This window comes from Balaenoptera ricei, chromosome 2 (genome assembly GCF_028023285.1).
Source record: "Balaenoptera ricei isolate mBalRic1 chromosome 2, mBalRic1.hap2, whole genome shotgun sequence".
In the NCBI taxonomy this organism is placed as follows: Eukaryota; Metazoa; Chordata; class Mammalia; order Artiodactyla; family Balaenopteridae; genus Balaenoptera; species Balaenoptera ricei.
In genome coordinates this window covers 76,189,351-76,207,526 of record NC_082640.1, presented here as the reverse complement: position 1 = coordinate 76,207,526, position 18,176 = coordinate 76,189,351, and the positions used below count along the sequence as shown (strand labels likewise).

Sequence of the window (18,176 nt, the reverse complement as noted above, 5' to 3'; positions counted from 1 at the left end):
AACACTACAGCTATGTTGTCCCATATAGTAGCCACTAGCCACATGTGGTTATTGAGCACTTGAAATATGGTTAGTCTGAATTGAGATATGTTCTAAGTGTAAAATACACCCAAGATTCCAAAGACTTAGTAAAAAAAAGAATGTAAAATATTGTGTTAATAATTTTTAACATTGACTTCACATAGAAATGATCATACATGGTTATATTAGGTTAAGAAATATATTAGTGAATGAAGTTTACCTGTTTCTTTTTGCTTTTTAAAATGTGGCTTCCAGAACGTTCAAAATTACATATGTGGCTTACGTTATATTTCTACTGACCAGCACTGCTCTAGATTCCGAGAATTTAACTATTATATTCTACTGTTTGGTAGAAACTATTATTTCTACTATTTTGGTGACAGGCAGACTTAAGAGCAATTATGAGCTGATACATGGGTCACGAAACAGAGGTATGGGCAAAGTATTGTGGAAGTACAAGATGAAAACCATCAATTATGACCAGGGATAAAGAACCTGGGGAAGATGTCTCAGAGGAGGAGTATAAACTGGGCACACCTAACAAGGAACAGATCAATTCAGTCACCATGTCTTACATTTATATGACATTTTACATTTCACAAAGTGATTTCATATAAATGCATGCATTTCTTGCACACACACATGCACGCATGCTCGCAAACACACACACACACGCACACAGTGAAATAGGCAGGGCAGATATTATTGTCCCTGTTTTACATGCAGAAACTGAGTCTGGTAAGTAGCAGAGCTGGGAGTTTAAGCCAAGTCTTTCGAGCCCAAGATCAGGGAATTATTTACCACATCATGGTTGCCTTGAGGTGATCTGGAAACAATTTCAAAGATAAAGGGCAAAATTATAGAGAGACGGGATGGAGGCAGTGGTATACTCAAGCCAGCTTTTACCAGTTCATGGCTTGAAACTGGTCATAATGGGAGTATATACACTACAGAAATTGGCAAATACTATGAAGGAAGACTTCTCCCTACCAAGAGTCAGCTTCCCAGCACACCACTAAGTAGACAGTAGGGGGTATACTGGCCACTGGCTACAGTGGGAAGAATATCTGTTAAAGCCCTAGCTCTGTCTCTGACTGTGTGAGCTTAGGCAAATCACATAACTTCTCTGGGTCCCAGCATTTTCAACAATGAACAGGAACACTCTAATTTCAACTATAAAGTAGAAGTCAAATCTCAAACTCTGGAAGCAGAGCGCCTTGAGCTCCCGTTCCACCTGCCTCGGTGGAACCTCTTGGTTTCTTAAGCTCTCTCCCAACCTTTGTTTCCCTATCTCTACAACAAGGTGAAAGCAGAACCTACCCCTGAGGCATTTGTCTATCAGAGTTTATCTACAGATATTTACTTTATTCAAAATTAAAGCTGGGAAAAAATTTAAACTATTTATTAATTCACTTAATAATAATAATAAAGCCATTACATGTTAACATAAATAACGCATTTTATGAAAAATAACCATATTTCCTAAACTGAAAAAAATAATGAGAAGAGTATTAGTGTTTTACATGTTTGCAAATCTGCTTAATGTCTAGCTTAAAAGAAGAAAATAGGATTCTCATCTCTGTTTCTATATTCAATCTGTTTCAAAAATCATGTTATGATGCTTCTGGAAAACGCCATTGTACACTAGTAAAAGAACAAGAGTAGAAAAGGTAAATAACATATTGTGTTATTATGAAGATCGTTTGAACCTCATGAAACCCATGTATGGCTCTCAGAGAACTCCAGGGTCCCAGAACTACACTTTCAGAACTGCTGGCCTAATACAAAGCACTCAATGGCTATTAGCCACTTTCATACATAGATTCCATTCTCCTACGCGTTATTGTGAGGGTCAAATGAGAGGATGTATTTTTTAAAAGACTTTGAAATCATGAAGAACTTACAACATGAAAAATACTCCAGTATGAGAAGTGGTGCCTAGTCTTAAATATGTATTTTCTTTGGCCAGTTGAAATTTATAGTGAAATGAATTTATCAGAGCTGACCTAGAACTGAATTAGTCCTCAGACTATGCAAGGAAGGAAGGAAGGAAGGGAGGGAGGGAGGGAGGGAGGGAGGGAGTGAGGAAGGAAGGACCTCTAATATTTCTTAAAGGCTTAGGGATATGCTGATGGAGACATTACCTTAGGTCCTCATCCTAAGACTGTCAGGCTCTAGGAGCCCTGAAAAATATCCCCACAGATGTGCAATTACCAAAGCAATATATAGTGCCCACCAGGGAAGGAAATGAAATTCCTTGGGACCCAAAGCCCAAGAGCTACCCAAGCAATTTGAGTTGCTCCTCCTAGCGAGGAGAAATAGAAGGAATAAACAAGATTTTTGGCATGAAAACTATTCTGGGTCTCATGACAATAGGAAAAGTATATTCAGATTCTTTTCCATTATAGGTTATTACAAGATTGAATATACTTCAATTTTTAAAAATCAAATGAATATGACTTCTTAAAAAAGTATATTAGTCGTGACCCCTTCAAAACTTCGCTCAAACAGGCCTAAGGCAAAAGAAAAAGTATCGATTCACAAAAAGTCCAGGGCTCACTTGAAGAGAAAGGATTCCATCTCTGTTCCTGTTCTTCTTCTTCTTTTCCTCCTCCTCTAGCTCCTCCTCCTTCTTGTACTTTCTCTCTCTATCTCTCTATCTCTATTTCTCTCCCCCCTCTATCCTTTCATGCCACCGACTCTGCTTCTGCTTTTGTCTCAGAAGCACATACAGACAGTTCTTAACTGCGAGAAGTCCCAAGAGAAAGCTCTCTCCCAGCAGCCCAAACAAAGTCCCACTTTGCACCTATTTACCCGCCTTGTGTTTCTGTATCCATCTTCAGGGTAGGGCAACAGTACTGAATTTAGTTGACCTGTTAGTAATCCAAAACAACTTCTAACTGCCTTAGGCTTATTGTTTTGAACTTCATTGGGCATTTTATTACAATACAAAGAATGCCCACTTATAGACTGCTATAAATCAATCCATCCAAGGTATCTATCCAAGGTCAATGATCAGTATGTCTGCAGCACTAATCTGCACAAACATGATTAGCAAAGTTTCTTAGAAAGGTGTTCGCCTAGTCACCCTGTGGTCTAGCAGGATAGAGGCCAGAAAAATACTTTGTGTACACAAGTTGAATTGTACCTTGAAAGAAAGACATATTTCCTGTTTCATTAAAATTTATTATGTTGGGCAATCCTGAGATGTTTACTAGAGTCTGGCCTCTGTAATTTATTAGTGCCATGGGGAATAGAAATGCTCTCTTGCAAACTGAAGTATCACAATGGCATTTAATAGCCTTGTTTGACAACATCAGATTGGGTTTATCACGTCTGGCTCATTTTCAAAATTATTTCACATTAAATGCATTACCTTTTAAAGGGAGAATGGAGAGGGGAAGAATAATCTTTTAATAAGAGAAATTTAAAACTCAGAGCTAATCAGGGGGAAAATGTTTCTAATCCACCTCTATAAATTTGGCAAAAAAAATTTTTTTTTAAAGCAGACCAGCTGGAAAGCAATAAAGCATATATCTATGTCTGATCTACACCACTGCCAGCTGCTGCTTCAAGGGTCTGGCAAAACCAGCTCTTGTACAAGAAGTCCACTTCTTTTATTTCATTTCTAGAGACATACAGCCTTTTTTGAACTTGAATGGTGATTTTATAAAGAGTGCTGTTTTATTTACTCTCAATTAATCATGCTCGACTGTAAACAAAGTGTCTGTTTTAGTTCTGCTGACAATTATCCACTTGTCAACATCTCCCTCAAGTACCTTCAGCATCTGGCTACTGCAGAAAACCTCTACATCAAGATGAATGTTTGCCTCTGTAAACTCAGGAATTCATTGGTTTCTTTAGCCCATCAGCAGTCAGAATTATATTCTAACAAATGTCACCCAGGTATCTTGATGAAGATATATATAATCAGACAATAAAGGGTTTCTCAGGATTTCCTTCCATTCTCTGTTTGCTTCGGCAAAAAGAAGAAAAAGATTACAACTTGGGGATCTTGGGAGCATGCGGGGGCTGTGACTTCAGATACTGTCACAAACCACCAGGCACATGATGACAGCTCCAGAAGTTGCTGAGAAATCTGTCCCTCCATTAGTAACATTCCATTAGATCAACAGAACCAAACTGTGTTATAATTGGTGGTAATTTATGTAAGGAATTCATATGAGTTTTGTTGCAGTTTCACTGGCATTTGGAAGGGGCATGACTTTATCCACTGCCCAAATAACCCTTTTACTTTGGGATGCCTTTTTCGTTTGCTTAAAATGTGTAGGGGGGGCTTCCCTGGTGGCGCAGTGGTTGAGAGTCTGCCTGCCAATGCAGGGGACACGGGTTCAAGCCCTGGTCTGGGAAGATCCCACATGCTGCGGAGCGACTAGGCCCCTGAGCCACAATTGCTGAGCCTGCGCGTCTGGAGCCTGTGCTCCGCAACAAGAGAGGCCGCGACAGTGAGAGGCCCGCGCACCGCGATGAAGAGTGGCCCGCCACACTTGCCACAACTAGAGAAAGCCCTCGCACAGAAACGAAGACCCAACACTGCCATAAATAAATTAATTAATTAATTAAAAAAAAAAAAAGGCTTTAAAAAAAATGTGTAGGGAACATAGGGGGAAGTCGCTACCAAGATCATTAATATTTTCCCAACAGTAAACTGTTTTACAGGCAAATATTCTATTTGGTGGGTTTTGAGGGAGAATTACTAGTGTGTTCCCTGGAGCTCCCCTTGGAGAAAGGAGCCCCAGGAAAATTAGACTCAACACCCATTCTGTATCCATTCTGTTCTTTCATCCATAAGAAAGGAGAGATATCATATACACCATGGGGGGCGGGGAGCGGTAGGGAGAGGGGGGAAGCTGGGAACTCCGACAGACCAGTCCTCTGGGAGAACGAATGGGTTACTTACCTAGATTTTACAATCCGGAGATTAATTTACACCCATTTCCAAACGGAAGAGATTCAAATCACTTAGCATCTTTCCTTGAAGTTGTATGCCTGGGTGAGGAGTGGTGGCGAGCCCGGGAGGATGTGGACCACCAAGAGAAACCAGGCACCCAGCGCAGCCCGGTCAGGGTCCAGATCGATCAAAAGTGGCCCAGAGCCGGCGTCAAATCCAGAAAAATTAACATCCTCAGCGAGGGAAACTGAGGACAAGGACGGCGGGACTCACTCGGCGAGGGCCCGGGATCACTATAGGTGGATGGGGGAGAAAGGGGAGAGGGGGGAGGGACGGGGACTTGGGGGGAGGGGAGATTAGTAAAGGGGTTTGCTTCGCTCCTTTCTGACCAAAGCTGATCAATCTAACTGCATGTAATTGATTTTAATGAGCGGGGGAGTTTCCATCACATTAACGATTGCCCCGAGTCATCAGCCTGTGCGCGCAGCGACTCCCGGTGCAGACCTCGGTCTCCTCTCCCGGGCCAGCCAGTCTCGACCTGGGCGCCCGCACCGCCGCCTAGCTTTGGGGCCCTAAAGAGCAGAGGTCGGAGAACCGGAATCCTGGCCGGACCGCCGCCCGATTTCACCTGGTAATTTATGCACAATTAATTGAGATATCTTTTATACTTGATGTGTTGCAAAATTAATGCCTAATTTATGTAATTAGTCAATTAACTCTAATTCCAGCATATGTTCCCAATGCCCAGAAGGTGTTCTGTTTCCCAGGTACTTATTTTGATGTCACGAAATGCAACTAATTAATTTTACATGCATATTAATTTGGGATCTCTTTAGCAGTTCCCTTTGTGCAAGTAATTTTAATATTTGTCTTTCTAACCTTTTGGGGCAGGGTGTGGGGGGGGGGAGGTGCAGGTGGGCGTGAGCGGCACGGGGGCGCGAACACACATGATGCCTGAGGGGTGGCCCCGGTCGAGGACGGGGTGCTCAGGAAGAGGCCTCAAGCGGCCGGGGGTGTGGGTGCTGAGCTCAGCAGGCCCTTAGGGGGCGTTGCGGACTTTGACCTCACGAAGTGCATTTCGCGCGCGCCTTTGGGAAACAGCGCGCCTTAGGGCCCGGAGGCTGAGAAGCCTGGGAGCGCTGACGGTGGCTCCCAGGGCACTTCTCGCGTCCCTGGACAATTGGCTCCGTGCCCAGTCACCCGCACTCCCGGGAGCCAGCGAAAGGCTTTCATTTTTTTGCTTGCGGAAGGAGGACTCAGATTTCCAAGCCAGTCCCGGAGGCAAAAACCAATGGGCTGCTCTGCGGTGGCGGCCCTTCCTCCTAGATATCCCGGCTGCTGCCCGAGTGCCGGGAGCCGGAGAGCCTGCTCTCCCCGAAGCTGCTGGGTGCAGGGAGAGGAGAACCGCGCCTCCATCTCGGGCTGTGCAAACAGCCATCTGTCCTCTTCTGGCCCGGAGCGAAGACCAAGCAGGGCGAAAGTTTACTTTCCAAGTTATTGGGTGGCACATTAAAACTTTTATCCTTTTTGGACAAATTAATGAGCAATTTAATTAATAAAATCAGAGAGTAGTGTAAGTGCTATGATAATGAAGTTAAATGAGTGCACAGTAAAATATTCACTAATCCAGCGCATTGCCAAATACCCCCTTAATTCTGCTTAACACTAAAAGGGTTTTGAGCACCATAATGAGATTCCTCTGTCTGCTAATTAATTGACACGCTCCTGAATATTCATATGAGCTAGCACCAATACGTTCCTAATTGCACCGTGGAATAGATCTCAGAGGAAAGTAAATCGCCATAGACTTAATTAAAATAATGTATTCCAGATCGAGGACGGGGAAAGATGAGACATTTGCCTTCGAGCGCGCTAAGAAAGTGGCACCTGGCTGGTGGAGGGGAGAGATATCAAACGTCGGCGCCCAGCCTGAAATAAGCGGCGTGGGACGCGCTGGGAGGGCGTTCGGCTTCTGAAAACAGCAGCTATGCTGGGTCCAAACCCCGCAGCTCGGAGGCTGTGGCTCCCAGGGGCGTCGGTGTTCCTGCCCTACCGGAGGAAGTGGCTGAGGGGGCAGAGTCTAGGACCCCGACCCGGACCAGAGCCCTCTCTTTTCTCCCTGCTGTCTGTCCCCCAGACTTGTCCGAAATGCTGTCTACAGAGGCGCGTGGGAGAAGGTCGTCGGTCGGGAAATTTCCGGGAAACTTTTCCTAGAGGTTGTTGAAACCGCACCAGACCCAACTCTCCCAATCCAAGCTGCGATCCAAGAGACGTCCTTGGTACTTCTCTTTGGGGGAGGGTGATAGCTCGGGGCGGGGGGAGAACACCCAAATCCTGTGGATGCTGTCCTCTCTCTCTCGGCTCCCATTCCCACAGAAAGCGCCGCCGTCCCCAAACCGCACGGCTAAGTTCCTGGACGCATTTTCCCTTTCTTGTCGAGTCCAGTGCGGGGGCCCATCCCAGCCGAGCTTTCCTCGGCGGGTAAGAGGGACAGCCGGGCTGCGGACCCCAATCTGAGTTCGACGGCAGAGCCATTTGCACCAGAGCCACGCACGTTAAATAAACTCTCATTCCTTGGGAAGACGAAGATTCCCTCCACCCTCCTTCTTTTTGAAAAAAAAAAAAAAAAATCACCACAGGTTAGAAACTAAAAAGAGTTTATTTGAAGACATACAAATGCATATTTATTATACACATGTAGGCATTAACAATGTAAATTACACCGCCAGCAGTTGCTGGTTGTTTATTCATTAGATCTTTAGAAAATCTACATTGCCTCCAGACAGCGCGATGATAATGTGAAATACACAAGCAGTTTACATAACCAACTTTGACGCGGAGCTCCGCGCTCCACGACTCAGTCATCAACAGGTCGCAGGGATCCGGACGCAAAGGAAAACCTAAGTTACTAATAATTACCGAAGATCTGGGTAACCTAGGAAGCCCGCGGCTCCCTCTGTCCTTTTGGAAAAGAGCAAAGGATGTGGGGGAAAAAAAGAGAACGATCTAATTCACTCTTTACGGTTCTCCATTTTACCCTGTTTATGTGTAGCTTTGGGGCGGGGGGCAATTACAGAAAAATTGGTGAAAAGAGGATGAACGGACAGAACTGAAAGACCAAGAGCCTCCCCAAACTCCGGGTATTCAGGAGAGCCAGTTAAAGACTTTGAACCCAAACCGCTTTGAGGAGGGGGGCCGGTGAAGTGAGAGGTGAGAGGTTTTCTTTACTGCCCGCTCGGGAAGAAAAGGCAGCCTACCTCAGTTAAGGAAAGCCATCCACTCCACCAATCAAATCACTATGGCCACCATAAACAAATGGTTATCACTCTGAAGAAAATCACCTGCCGATTCAACCTTTTTGGAATTAAATCCTCCCGTGATTTTGGAGTCACCTAAAAGACGGAGAGGGGGAAGCACCTCAAGGGAGAAATGGCAGTGCAGATTTCATGTCTACTTAAAATATATAAAAATATATATCTAAAATTCTTTCCTAATAAAAATGTCAAATAAATAAATAAGGGGGAAGTGAGGGGTTGTTTACTAGGGTTGCTGTGGTGGTGGGGGGGGGAGATCGGTGAAGATGTCAGCTGCCGTTGCAAGTGCCGAAGTCTCCTAAAAGCTACACGGATGCTATAATCGGTCAAGTTAATGATTTATCCCACTCTCCAGAGTCAAACACTTAACGTGGCCTACCACTCACCACTGAGGTAGGCGGGTGAGGATGTTTTAATGTTCTGTCTCCTTTATCCCTTCCTTCCTTTCTTTCGGTTGGGCCGGCTGGGTACACAAGCAAATGCACTGCAGATCCCGGACACTCTGCATTGCTGGGAAGGCAACTAGCTTGTGTGCAGACCTAAAATCTGGTGTCCCTACCGCTGCGGAAATTGAAACCAGAGTTTGAGAAAGAAGGGATGAGGGGAGAGAGGGAGAGGAAACAGGGAAGGAGAGAAAGAAATAGAGGAACATAGAGGGCGGTGGATGCATTTCTGCGGCGTCGGTAAGCCCTCGGGGCAACCTGGTCTCCCCTACAGCTAGTCTGTGCACTGCGACCCACCAAGAGTGAGAGCCCGGAGCAGAGTCTGTGCTGCGGAGGAGGGCGCGCGGCAGAGGGTGGGCACCCCGCGCTGGGACCCGAGAGGCAAAGGCCTGGTCCTAGGTGGACCCGCCTGAGCGGAAGGACCCCGCCGCCCAGGGGAGGCGAGCGCCCGGCCGCGCTGCAGGCCCCGCCAGGCCCCGCCTCTCAGCCATTCTTAGCTGGGGGAGGCCAGTAAGGATCAGCCGCTTTCTTTCTTTGCTTTCTTTCTTTTTCAAACCCGCTTTGTGGGTGGCAGCTCAGCGGGGGACGAATGGAGACAAAAAAAAAAAAAAAAAAAAAAAAAAGCCCAAACGGGGTGGGGGGGGGAGGGGCAGAGAGAGAGAGAGAGAGGGAAGAGAGAAAAATCGAATAGTTTTAACCATCTCAGGAACACAGCGAGTTATTATATTTAAAGGCTGCTGTGGGCGAAACCTGCTTCTGCCATTAAGAAAACACATACTGCATACGTCCACCGGGTTAAGCTCTCCTCCTCATCTCTGAACAAACAAAGCAGAAGCGCGGGGTTTTAAGGCTGGAGACCTACAGGTTATCCGGTTTCAAAACAAATTAAAACGGGCGAATGCACCAACAAATATTACGGATGAAAGACAGTCTTCATTTCAGAGCTCTGCAGTTCCCTCCCCCCCCCCCGAATTGATTTTATTCAAATTTCTGAGCGAAGGACATTTAGCCTACTGTACAGGATTTACCTTGATATTCTATTGCAATCAGTATTTTTTTCCCCCAGATAATGCATTCAAAGGAAGCTTAACTGTTTTCCCACTTATTGGAAGCTTTGAAACACTTTATAAAGCTAAAAACTGCCTTCCTGTTTCTGCTTTCCCTAAATTCCTTCCTCAAAATAACATTTTAAGAGTAGCTGCCTAACCAGAGATACTGATCCCCCCTGCCCCAAATCTGAGCAAACAAGTAATTCCTGACAAAGAAAATTAATATGAAAAGTATAGGGTGATTTTCTCCCTTTCCCCCCTTAAAAAAAAAAAAAAAAAAAAAAAAAAAGACCCTTTGCTCCACCCCGCTATTAAACAAAACACAATACCTTTTTCTGGGTGGTACTGCACAGAAGTTGATTCAGTTTTGACAATGTTGTTTAGCTATCATTTGCTATTTTGAATGAATGGGAGCAATCCCCCCTTTTACAACATTTGTTTCCTATTATGGAGAGGTGCAGCAGTTGAGGGCAGACATGTGAAAGTGGCTGTTTGATTCTCTTTTTCATCCCCCTGACCCTGCTTTTGTCCCTCCTCACCCTGGGAATGTCACGCCTCGCTACTTCACTTTGAGATGCTCGAGAAAGTGGCTTTGTTATTCCCTTTTAGACATACACGAAATTGTTCTCATTCCCCCCGCTGTAAAAGATACTTCACATCGGGGCTCGGTTCACAAGTGCAATGCAATTTGGCTTAGTCCAACCTTTGTTCTGCTTGTACAAATGAGCGAACAGTGCACACATTATACAGTTGATCTACTGCTGTCTTAACCCCAGAGTTAGGGGCTGGGAGAAAAGCAAGTTAATCCCTTCAATACCAAGGTGGCTTTAGCAATATTTCCTCCGATAATAATAATAATAGATTTGAATTGCTTCTTCTATTTCACACAGTGCAGGGCAAAACTTCTGGGGAGGGTTTAGTAACAACCACCAAAATCCTTCCACCAACCTTTTGCAAATAACTTTGAGACAAGTACGTATGTAGGTTTGGCAATGCCCAGTTTAAAGCTATGCAATTGTTAGCACAAAGGAGGGACTGGATTTGGAAACTCAGGCTTTAAAGCCTTGAAATCTCAGAGCAAAACCACTGCCAGCAAAGACCAAATGGTATTTAGCAAACTGAATCCAAAGAGAGGGCATTATGGTGAGCCCAGCAAGAGCTGTTTTCACGGACACTGAAATTGCCTGCTCACTATGGGTGGGGTTTGGCACTTCTTGGGGATGGATGTCAAGCAGACCAGCCCCTACCTCTGGCTACTGTTTTATCCTGCTTGAGATGGAGGGGAAACTGAGCCTCCCACACTCTCCAGATTGGAGCAGCTGCTTGGGAAATACTTCTAAAATGTGTGGGGCTGTTGCCACTCCCTTTCTCCCCAACCCCAAGGAAAACACAGATTTTCACTTCAGGTGCTCCAGCCAGAGCCAAAGGCCTTACCTACTGCCAGGCAGCAGGGACTCAGGAGGAGACGCCTCTGAATTTGAACCCCCCCCCCCCCCCGGTTTAGATGGGAGTCGAGGCTCTTGCCTCTCTCTCAGCAAGATTGGTGGGGGGGGGGAGGTGGATACTGATTTTAGGCAACATACCCCTCATCAAAAGTTTCTTTTCAGCCTCCCTGGTGTGAGTTAAGGTCCAAACCCCATGTAGCCGAGTCACCAACCAATGAAATACACGGCTCCAAAGTCCCCTGTGAGATGTTCCTTCCTACCAGCTCGAAAACTAGGTGTGCGTTTCCGGCTGCGCGGTGCAGGCGGTGGCATTGGGGAACGCTGGCGAAGAGAGGGCACCAAGTACCTTCTCTGCCGCTGGGCCCTCGGCACCCCCGCGCGAAGGGTGTCCCCTCCCCCACCCCTCCTCCTCGAAGAGCTTGATTTCCCACCAGACTTGGTCGACGTGGCCCGGCGGCGGCAAGGGCTCAGACTCCCGGGGCAGGCACGGGAGAGCCACGGCCACCAATAGGCTTCGCTTACGCAGCGGCCAACCGGGTGCGGGTCTCTGGGGTCCAAGGGCCTGCAAGACCCTGCTGGCCGGTGGCCCCAGGTTGAGAGGACTTACTGAGCGGGGTCCCTCTGGTCCCCAGATCCAGAACGTTAGAGCCAGGCTGTGCCATGCCGGGGTGCTGGCGGTGCAGGCGCACAGATTCCGAGGACAAACAATCTCCAGGACACTCAGGATGATGATATTTTTTTCTTTCTTTCTTTCTTTCTTTTTTTTTTTTTTTTACAAAAACTGACCAGAGGGAGTTTGTTTTAGTGCTGAATACCCCGGGAACAAAATCCTTTTGAAAGGAAAGCTAAGTCGTTTCACGCCACCAAAGTGCAGATTTGGTGAAGACTAATGAGACAAAGCGGCGCAGTGCGTTAGCGCGGGTTCCCCGAGAGAGCGGAGGACTTGGGCACCTGCGGGGGGGCGGCCTGGTAAGGTGGGGCGGGCCAGAGGAGGCCCCAAACCTAACGTCAACGCCGCACCAGCCCGCTACCTTCAACTCCCCCCCCCCACTCTCGGCACTTTTAAAGCCAATTTCGCAGAGATGCTGGAAAAAGTGGAGGAGATGGGGAGAAAAAGTGAAGCGAAGAGAACTGAGGGACGAGAGTGCATTAGGGAAGAGGAAAGGAGGAGAGGGAGAGAGGCGGATGGAGGAGAGGGAGGGGATGGCTCCCAGAGTGAAAGGAGGAGGAGAAGGGGGCCAAGCAAGGCTTAGCCGAAGCGCTCCGGGCAGCGCGGAGTTCACTTTCCAAGTCTGGAAGGCGGGTATTGTTTTTGGCGCCTAGGAAACCTTCGGAAGCTGCCGGGTACTTTCCTCCACCTCCCATCGGTGTTTGGTAAATATTAACAAACCAGGGCGCGTTACTTCCTGGAGTGTGGTTGGAGGGGCTGGCTTGGGCTCCGGGCGGTTTTCCTCTCCTAGAGCCCCCGCCCCCAAACCCCAGCCCCACAGTTCACGCACACACACACCTGCTTGACAACAGAAGGAATCAAAATCAATATTGTATTTGTCACCCCTCTGTCTCCTTTTTACTCCATCAGCAGCCCGGGTGCCACTGAAGCGAATTGTGGATTTATGGAGGGAAATTAGCATAAATTATTACGAAATCTGTAGCCGTGTGTGGTCCAGCTTGTGGGAAAAGAGGCTATTGCGAACTCTCCAAGCAGAAAGGTGGTCGGTGGTGGGCTCCTCAGAGGCGATGAATGGCTATTGCACGAAAGAGATTTCCAGTTGGTTTGCACATGGGTATAATTGACTTATGTGTGTTTTATACAGTTTTCCCAACAACTCCCTAAGCCTCCGGGTCGGATGTGCCCCCTCCTCAAAGCTTCTGTTTGCTTTGGGTTCTGTACAACAGACTGATGCACTTTTCAAGATTTCTGGAAAATGTTCCTTCCTTCCTCTTCTTCATAATACTAGTCTTAAAACTCTGTAAATAGCATGCAAATCCCTCCCTTCCCTTGAGCTTTGAAGATCTTCAGTGGGAAGTAAGATACAATTTTACAGCAAAGTACACTTTTTAAATGTGCATCTCACAACTAACTCCTCGCCCCACCCAAGGCAAAGTTGTGCTATTAGGTTCAATTTTCTTAATGAGCCCCCGGCACAGGCAAAGTGCCTCACCCCCCACCTTCACCCGAGCCAAACTTTGAAGATTCCTACTTGTATCCTCCCATGTCCCAAACTTGGTGGTGACAACTTTCCCAGGGAGACGGACAGAGATTTATCCCAACTTGGATTTTTTTTTTCCATCCAAACGTTTCTACTCTTAGAATTTAGTTAATCTTCTGTTTACTCGGAGCAATGATTTCGACAGCCATACAAAGGCCCTTTGCAAGGCAACAAAATGCCAGTTGTTAAAACAAGAAAACATTTCTCTCTCCCCATCTTTCACCCCCCAACACGCGGGCGCGCGCGCGCGCGCGCGGGCGCACACACACAGGGTCAAAAAGAATCTTCCTGGCTATAGCAGGGGGAACAGAGATCTTTCACTCCTATCGTTGCATATCCCGAATCCAACCCTTCTCAAAACTCTTGTTTCTATATGTATGTACATATTTTCTTAAAGGATCCTAAAAATCCTTGCGGGCTTCGATGCTCGTACCTCCCCTTCCCAGGTGGGCTCCTGCCTCGCCCATAGGACCACCCTCTGTTTTGTACCTCACAGGGCAGCTGCCTTCTAGAGCAGGAAAGCTGTGGACCAACGCCGTTCGGTCTGGGAAACACAAGCCCTCACTCCTAGTCATCAGGGGCCCCTCAAGCTCCCAAGCTTCCCCAGCTCCTCCCATCGCAGGACCCTCTAGGCTAACCTGGCCACGCCATATAACCCCCAAACGCCGCAGCTCCATCGAGTACCGCTGCCTCCCCCCAAGCTCGGCAGAAGTTCCTCCCGGGTCCAACTGGTTTATCTGCAGGGTGTTTACCTGCCCTTCTCCAGCCGCGCCCCCAGAGACAGGTCAGCGTCCCTCTCCCCACCCCCTTCACACGCACCTCCTCCTCCTGGTCATATTTTCCGAGTTAAGAAGGTGACATTATTCTTTTCTTCAAGCACTTCTGTTAATATTGAAAAACGTGCGCTTGCATCTCAAGCGAGGCAACCCAGACGCGAGGGCCATTTCAATATTAATGAAATTGTTTAATCTCCTAAATTCATCGTGTTTAAGTTACGTTTTGGTGAGTTATTGACCACCTCAGAAACTGTGGTTAATGGGGGGGGGGTGCGCGCGCACGTGCGCGCGCGCGTACTCACACACGCGTTTAAAGATCTTTTTTATGCTAACCCCAAATAGCTCCACTAATAATGCTCTAATATCACTAGAAGTATCAAAACTTCACACCCAGAAATCTCCCACCACCACCACCACCGCCTCCTCCTGAAAAAAAAAAAAAAAAAGTTCTCACATTTCCAGACTGAAGATGATTTAGCTTGAGCTGTTGCTATTGGGTTTTTAACAACGCGGTAGAAGGAATTTCTTCTAAAAACCATAAAGGTCGGAGAATGTGCAGAAACCAGTGGGAACGCCTAGCGTCTATACTTGTAGACTGCGTGCAAGCAGGCGGGGTTGATTCACTATTTCATAGCAATTAGATGATGATGACAACGATAATAATAATTATTATTAACTGAATCTCCAGAGACTAATCCAAACCGGGGAACAAGCCGCCCACACTAGGCAAGGTGACCCCAGGCACATCCCCATCCTCTCTTCTCTCCAAAAAAGGAAAACTGCTGATTCTTTGCAAATCTAGAAGGTACTTCTGTTTTAGTGGGGCCGCAGGCAGCTTTTGCTGGGCCCTCTAAACCCTAAATAACTTCTTTCTATGCAAAAAAAAAAAGGGGGAAGGGGGAGAAAGTTCCGGCTGTAAAATGCAAACTTCCAGGCCACGCCTAACTCCTAAGTTTCAAACCACCTGGGGAGCGAGAGACCTCAAGCTTGATAAAGTGTGTCAACCAAACTCAGGCCCTGCCCAGGTCCACATGCCGTCTTCCCCAACAGCCCAGAGCCTCCATCCTGTGTCTAACCAAACTCCTGGAGAACTTTTAAAGTGAAGACCTTGCTTATTTGCCCAGATACACTACTTTAATTTTTTTTTAACTTGGCCAATACACTTAGATACAAAATGGGCTCTTACAAGGGTCTGTCCGAGTATATTTTTGTATTTTTAAACCCCATCATTTAAAGCTACACACCCACTGTGCCGGGCTAAGGCAGCAGCCTAGGAAGGTCAAATCAAACTTTGACCTGCCTCTTGGAGGAGTGGAGGAAGGGTGTATTTTCATTACAATAACCCATGCAACCAGTCCCGGGTAATGCCAAGAGCAGGAAAAGGGTCAGCTTCAGGGGAAAGCCGTGCCTGAAGTTAGCTAACAATACAAACCCGATACACTGCAGAGGAAACAAAATACCCCGGCCAAGCAATTTCCATGTCAAACATCATCTGCGCAGCGGCTCGGTCTGTGAATGTGAGTGGTCGCCTGAATCCCTGCTCCGCGGCCGGCGCCTCCTCATACCTTCACACCGAGCACCCTGGCCCGCGCGTCCTGCTCCCCGCCGGTGGCCGAGGCTCTTCCCCCTCGCCCAGTCTGGAGCTGGAAGTGATTCCTATTGGCCAAGGTGTCCATGTAAATAGGTGTGAAAGAAATCGGAGCTGGCCAGGCTCTCCCCTCTCGCTCAGTTCCCTCCCTCTGCATCCCCCCGCTCCCCCTCCTCTTCCTCCTCCCCCAAGGCGATTGTCATATGATAGCTAAGAAGTGGCACATTAATGAAGCGCCGCTACAGGGGTCTTTTCTGCTCCTGTCACCGCTTAAAACTATCAGATGGTTCGAGGGAGGACATGGAGGCAGCCACCTAGCTCAGTGGAGCCGCGGAGCCCACAGCAGCGCCCTCCGGAGCGCCGAGGCCGCCGCTGCCACTGTCCGCGCCGGGACTCCGCCGCCGAGCTCGGCCGCCCGCGGAGCTCACGGCCAGAAGCGCCACGGACCCGGCGGCGCGGGGCGCTGCGGGTCTGAGCTGCGGAGCTCAGGAACGAGTGGAGCCCAGCCGAGCCAGGACACTGCGACCCGGCTGCACGCGGCGCCATCCCGGATGCGGACGCGCAACTTGGGGCAACTTTAAGGTGAGCCGCTCTCGGTTGCCTCCCTACCCCCAGTCCCCGCTCCCGGTCCGGGCTGACTTCCAGGCTACCATCGCGCCGCTCGCGGGCTTCCCCTCCCGCGCCCCCTGGCCGCCCCCAACTCGACACGCAAAGTTGCTGGCTAAAGAGCTCAGGCGCTGGCTGGTCCAGCGCCCAAGCCCCCTACTCGCCACCCCCGAAGTCTGTTCTCGGCCTGGCTGACCTCGCGGTGTCTGTGCACCCACGTCCTTTCCCCCATTATCTTCCCCCCCACTTCCCAGATCCGAGCAGGCCCGCGCGGACCCAGAGCTAGAAAGGGGCAAAGAAGAAGATGCCTCGGCCCGGCCGCAACACGTACAGCGACCAGAAGCCGCCCTACTCGTATATCTCGCTGACCGCCATGGCCATCCAGAGCTCGCCCGAAAAGATGCTGCCCTTGAGCGAGATCTACAAGTTCATCATGGACCGCTTCCCCTACTACCGAGAGAACACGCAGCGCTGGCAGAACAGCCTGCGCCACAACCTCTCCTTCAACGACTGCTTCATCAAGATACCGCGGCGGCCAGACCAGCCCGGCAAGGGCAGCTTCTGGGCGCTGCACCCCAGCTGCGGGGACATGTTCGAGAACGGCAGCTTCCTGAGGCGCCGCAAGCGCTTCAAGGTGCTCAAGTCGGACCACCTGGCGCCCAGCAAGCCCGCTGACGCGGCGCAGTACCTGCAGCAGCAGGCCAAGCTGCGCCTCAGCGCGCTGGCGGCCTCGGGCACGCACCTGCCGCAGATGCCCGCCGCCGCCTACAACCTGGGCGGCGTGGCGCAGCCCTCGGGCTTCAAGCATCCCTTCGCCATCGAGAACATCATCGCGCGCGAGTACAAGATGCCTGGGGGACTGGCCTTCTCCGCCATGCAGCCCGTGCCCGCCGCCTACCCGCTCCCCAACCAGTTGACTACCATGGGCAGCTCGCTGGGGACTGGCTGGCCACACGTGTACGGTTCGGCAGGCATGATCGATTCGGCCACCCCCATCTCCATGGCCAGTGGCGATTACAGCGCCTACGGCGTGCCGTTGAAGCCTCTGTGCCACGCAGCGGGCCAGACGCTGCCCGCCATCCCCGTGCCCATTAAGCCCGCGCCGGCCGCAGTGCCCGCGCTGCCCGCGCTGCCTGCGCCCATCCCCACCCTGCTCTCGAACTCGCCGCCCTCGCTCAGCCCCACGTCCTCTCAAACAGCCACCAGCCAAAGCAGCCCCGCCACTCCCAGCGAAACGCTCACCAGCCCGGCCTCCGCCTTGCACTCAGTGGCGGTGCACTGACCCGCAGAGGCCGGCGCCCCGGCTCGTTCCCCTCCCCGCCAGCCCACTCGCCTACCCCGGCTCCCAGTCCTGCCCTCCCCATCTGAGACCGCCACCCTAACTTGTCCAGTTCACCTTCGGCCAACCCCCTCTCCCCCACGAGAACTCTGTTTTGGACCCAGGAGACGAAACACAAACTTGCAGATGGGCCTGGAGGCGCGTGGGAGCTGTCCTCGCCCCCAAGAGGGGTTAGGCAGGGGGCACCTGAGCCAACTCGTCCCATTCCAGGGCCCCCGAAATCCCCCTCCCACTGAAGAGGCAGGGGAAACCCTGCCTCCCGCAGTCTCGGAGAGGGGCGCGTCTAAGCTCGGCCCGCATCCGCGAGGCTCCGGACACGGCGCCGTTAGTTCCAAGCCCAGAGAAGCCGCCTCGGAGGTTTCCCGGAACAGATCTTCCCTGAGGGCTGCAGACGCACAGCGGAGAGCCACATCTCTGTTTACGTCTTGGAAATCTGCCGCGAAAAGGGACCACTGGCTTCCTACCCTACTCGC

At 49.5% G+C, this 18,176-nt stretch overlaps 1 protein-coding gene across 1 annotated transcript; it reads left to right on the top strand.

Moving 5' to 3' along the window:
• Nucleotides 1-16,668: 16,668 nt before the first annotated feature.
• Nucleotides 16,669-17,646, top strand: FOXB1 (forkhead box B1). The gene has a single exon (XM_059915521.1). The coding sequence runs from the start codon at nt 16,669-16,671 to the stop codon at nt 17,644-17,646; it is 978 nt and encodes a 325-aa protein (XP_059771504.1).
• Nucleotides 17,647-18,176: the final 530 nt, after the last annotated feature.

Excerpts from the sequence above, each read along its gene's own strand:
- FOXB1 (XM_059915521.1), top strand. The coding sequence starts at position 16,669 with ATGCCTCGGCCCGGCCGCAACACGTACAGCGACCAGAAGCCGCCCTAC.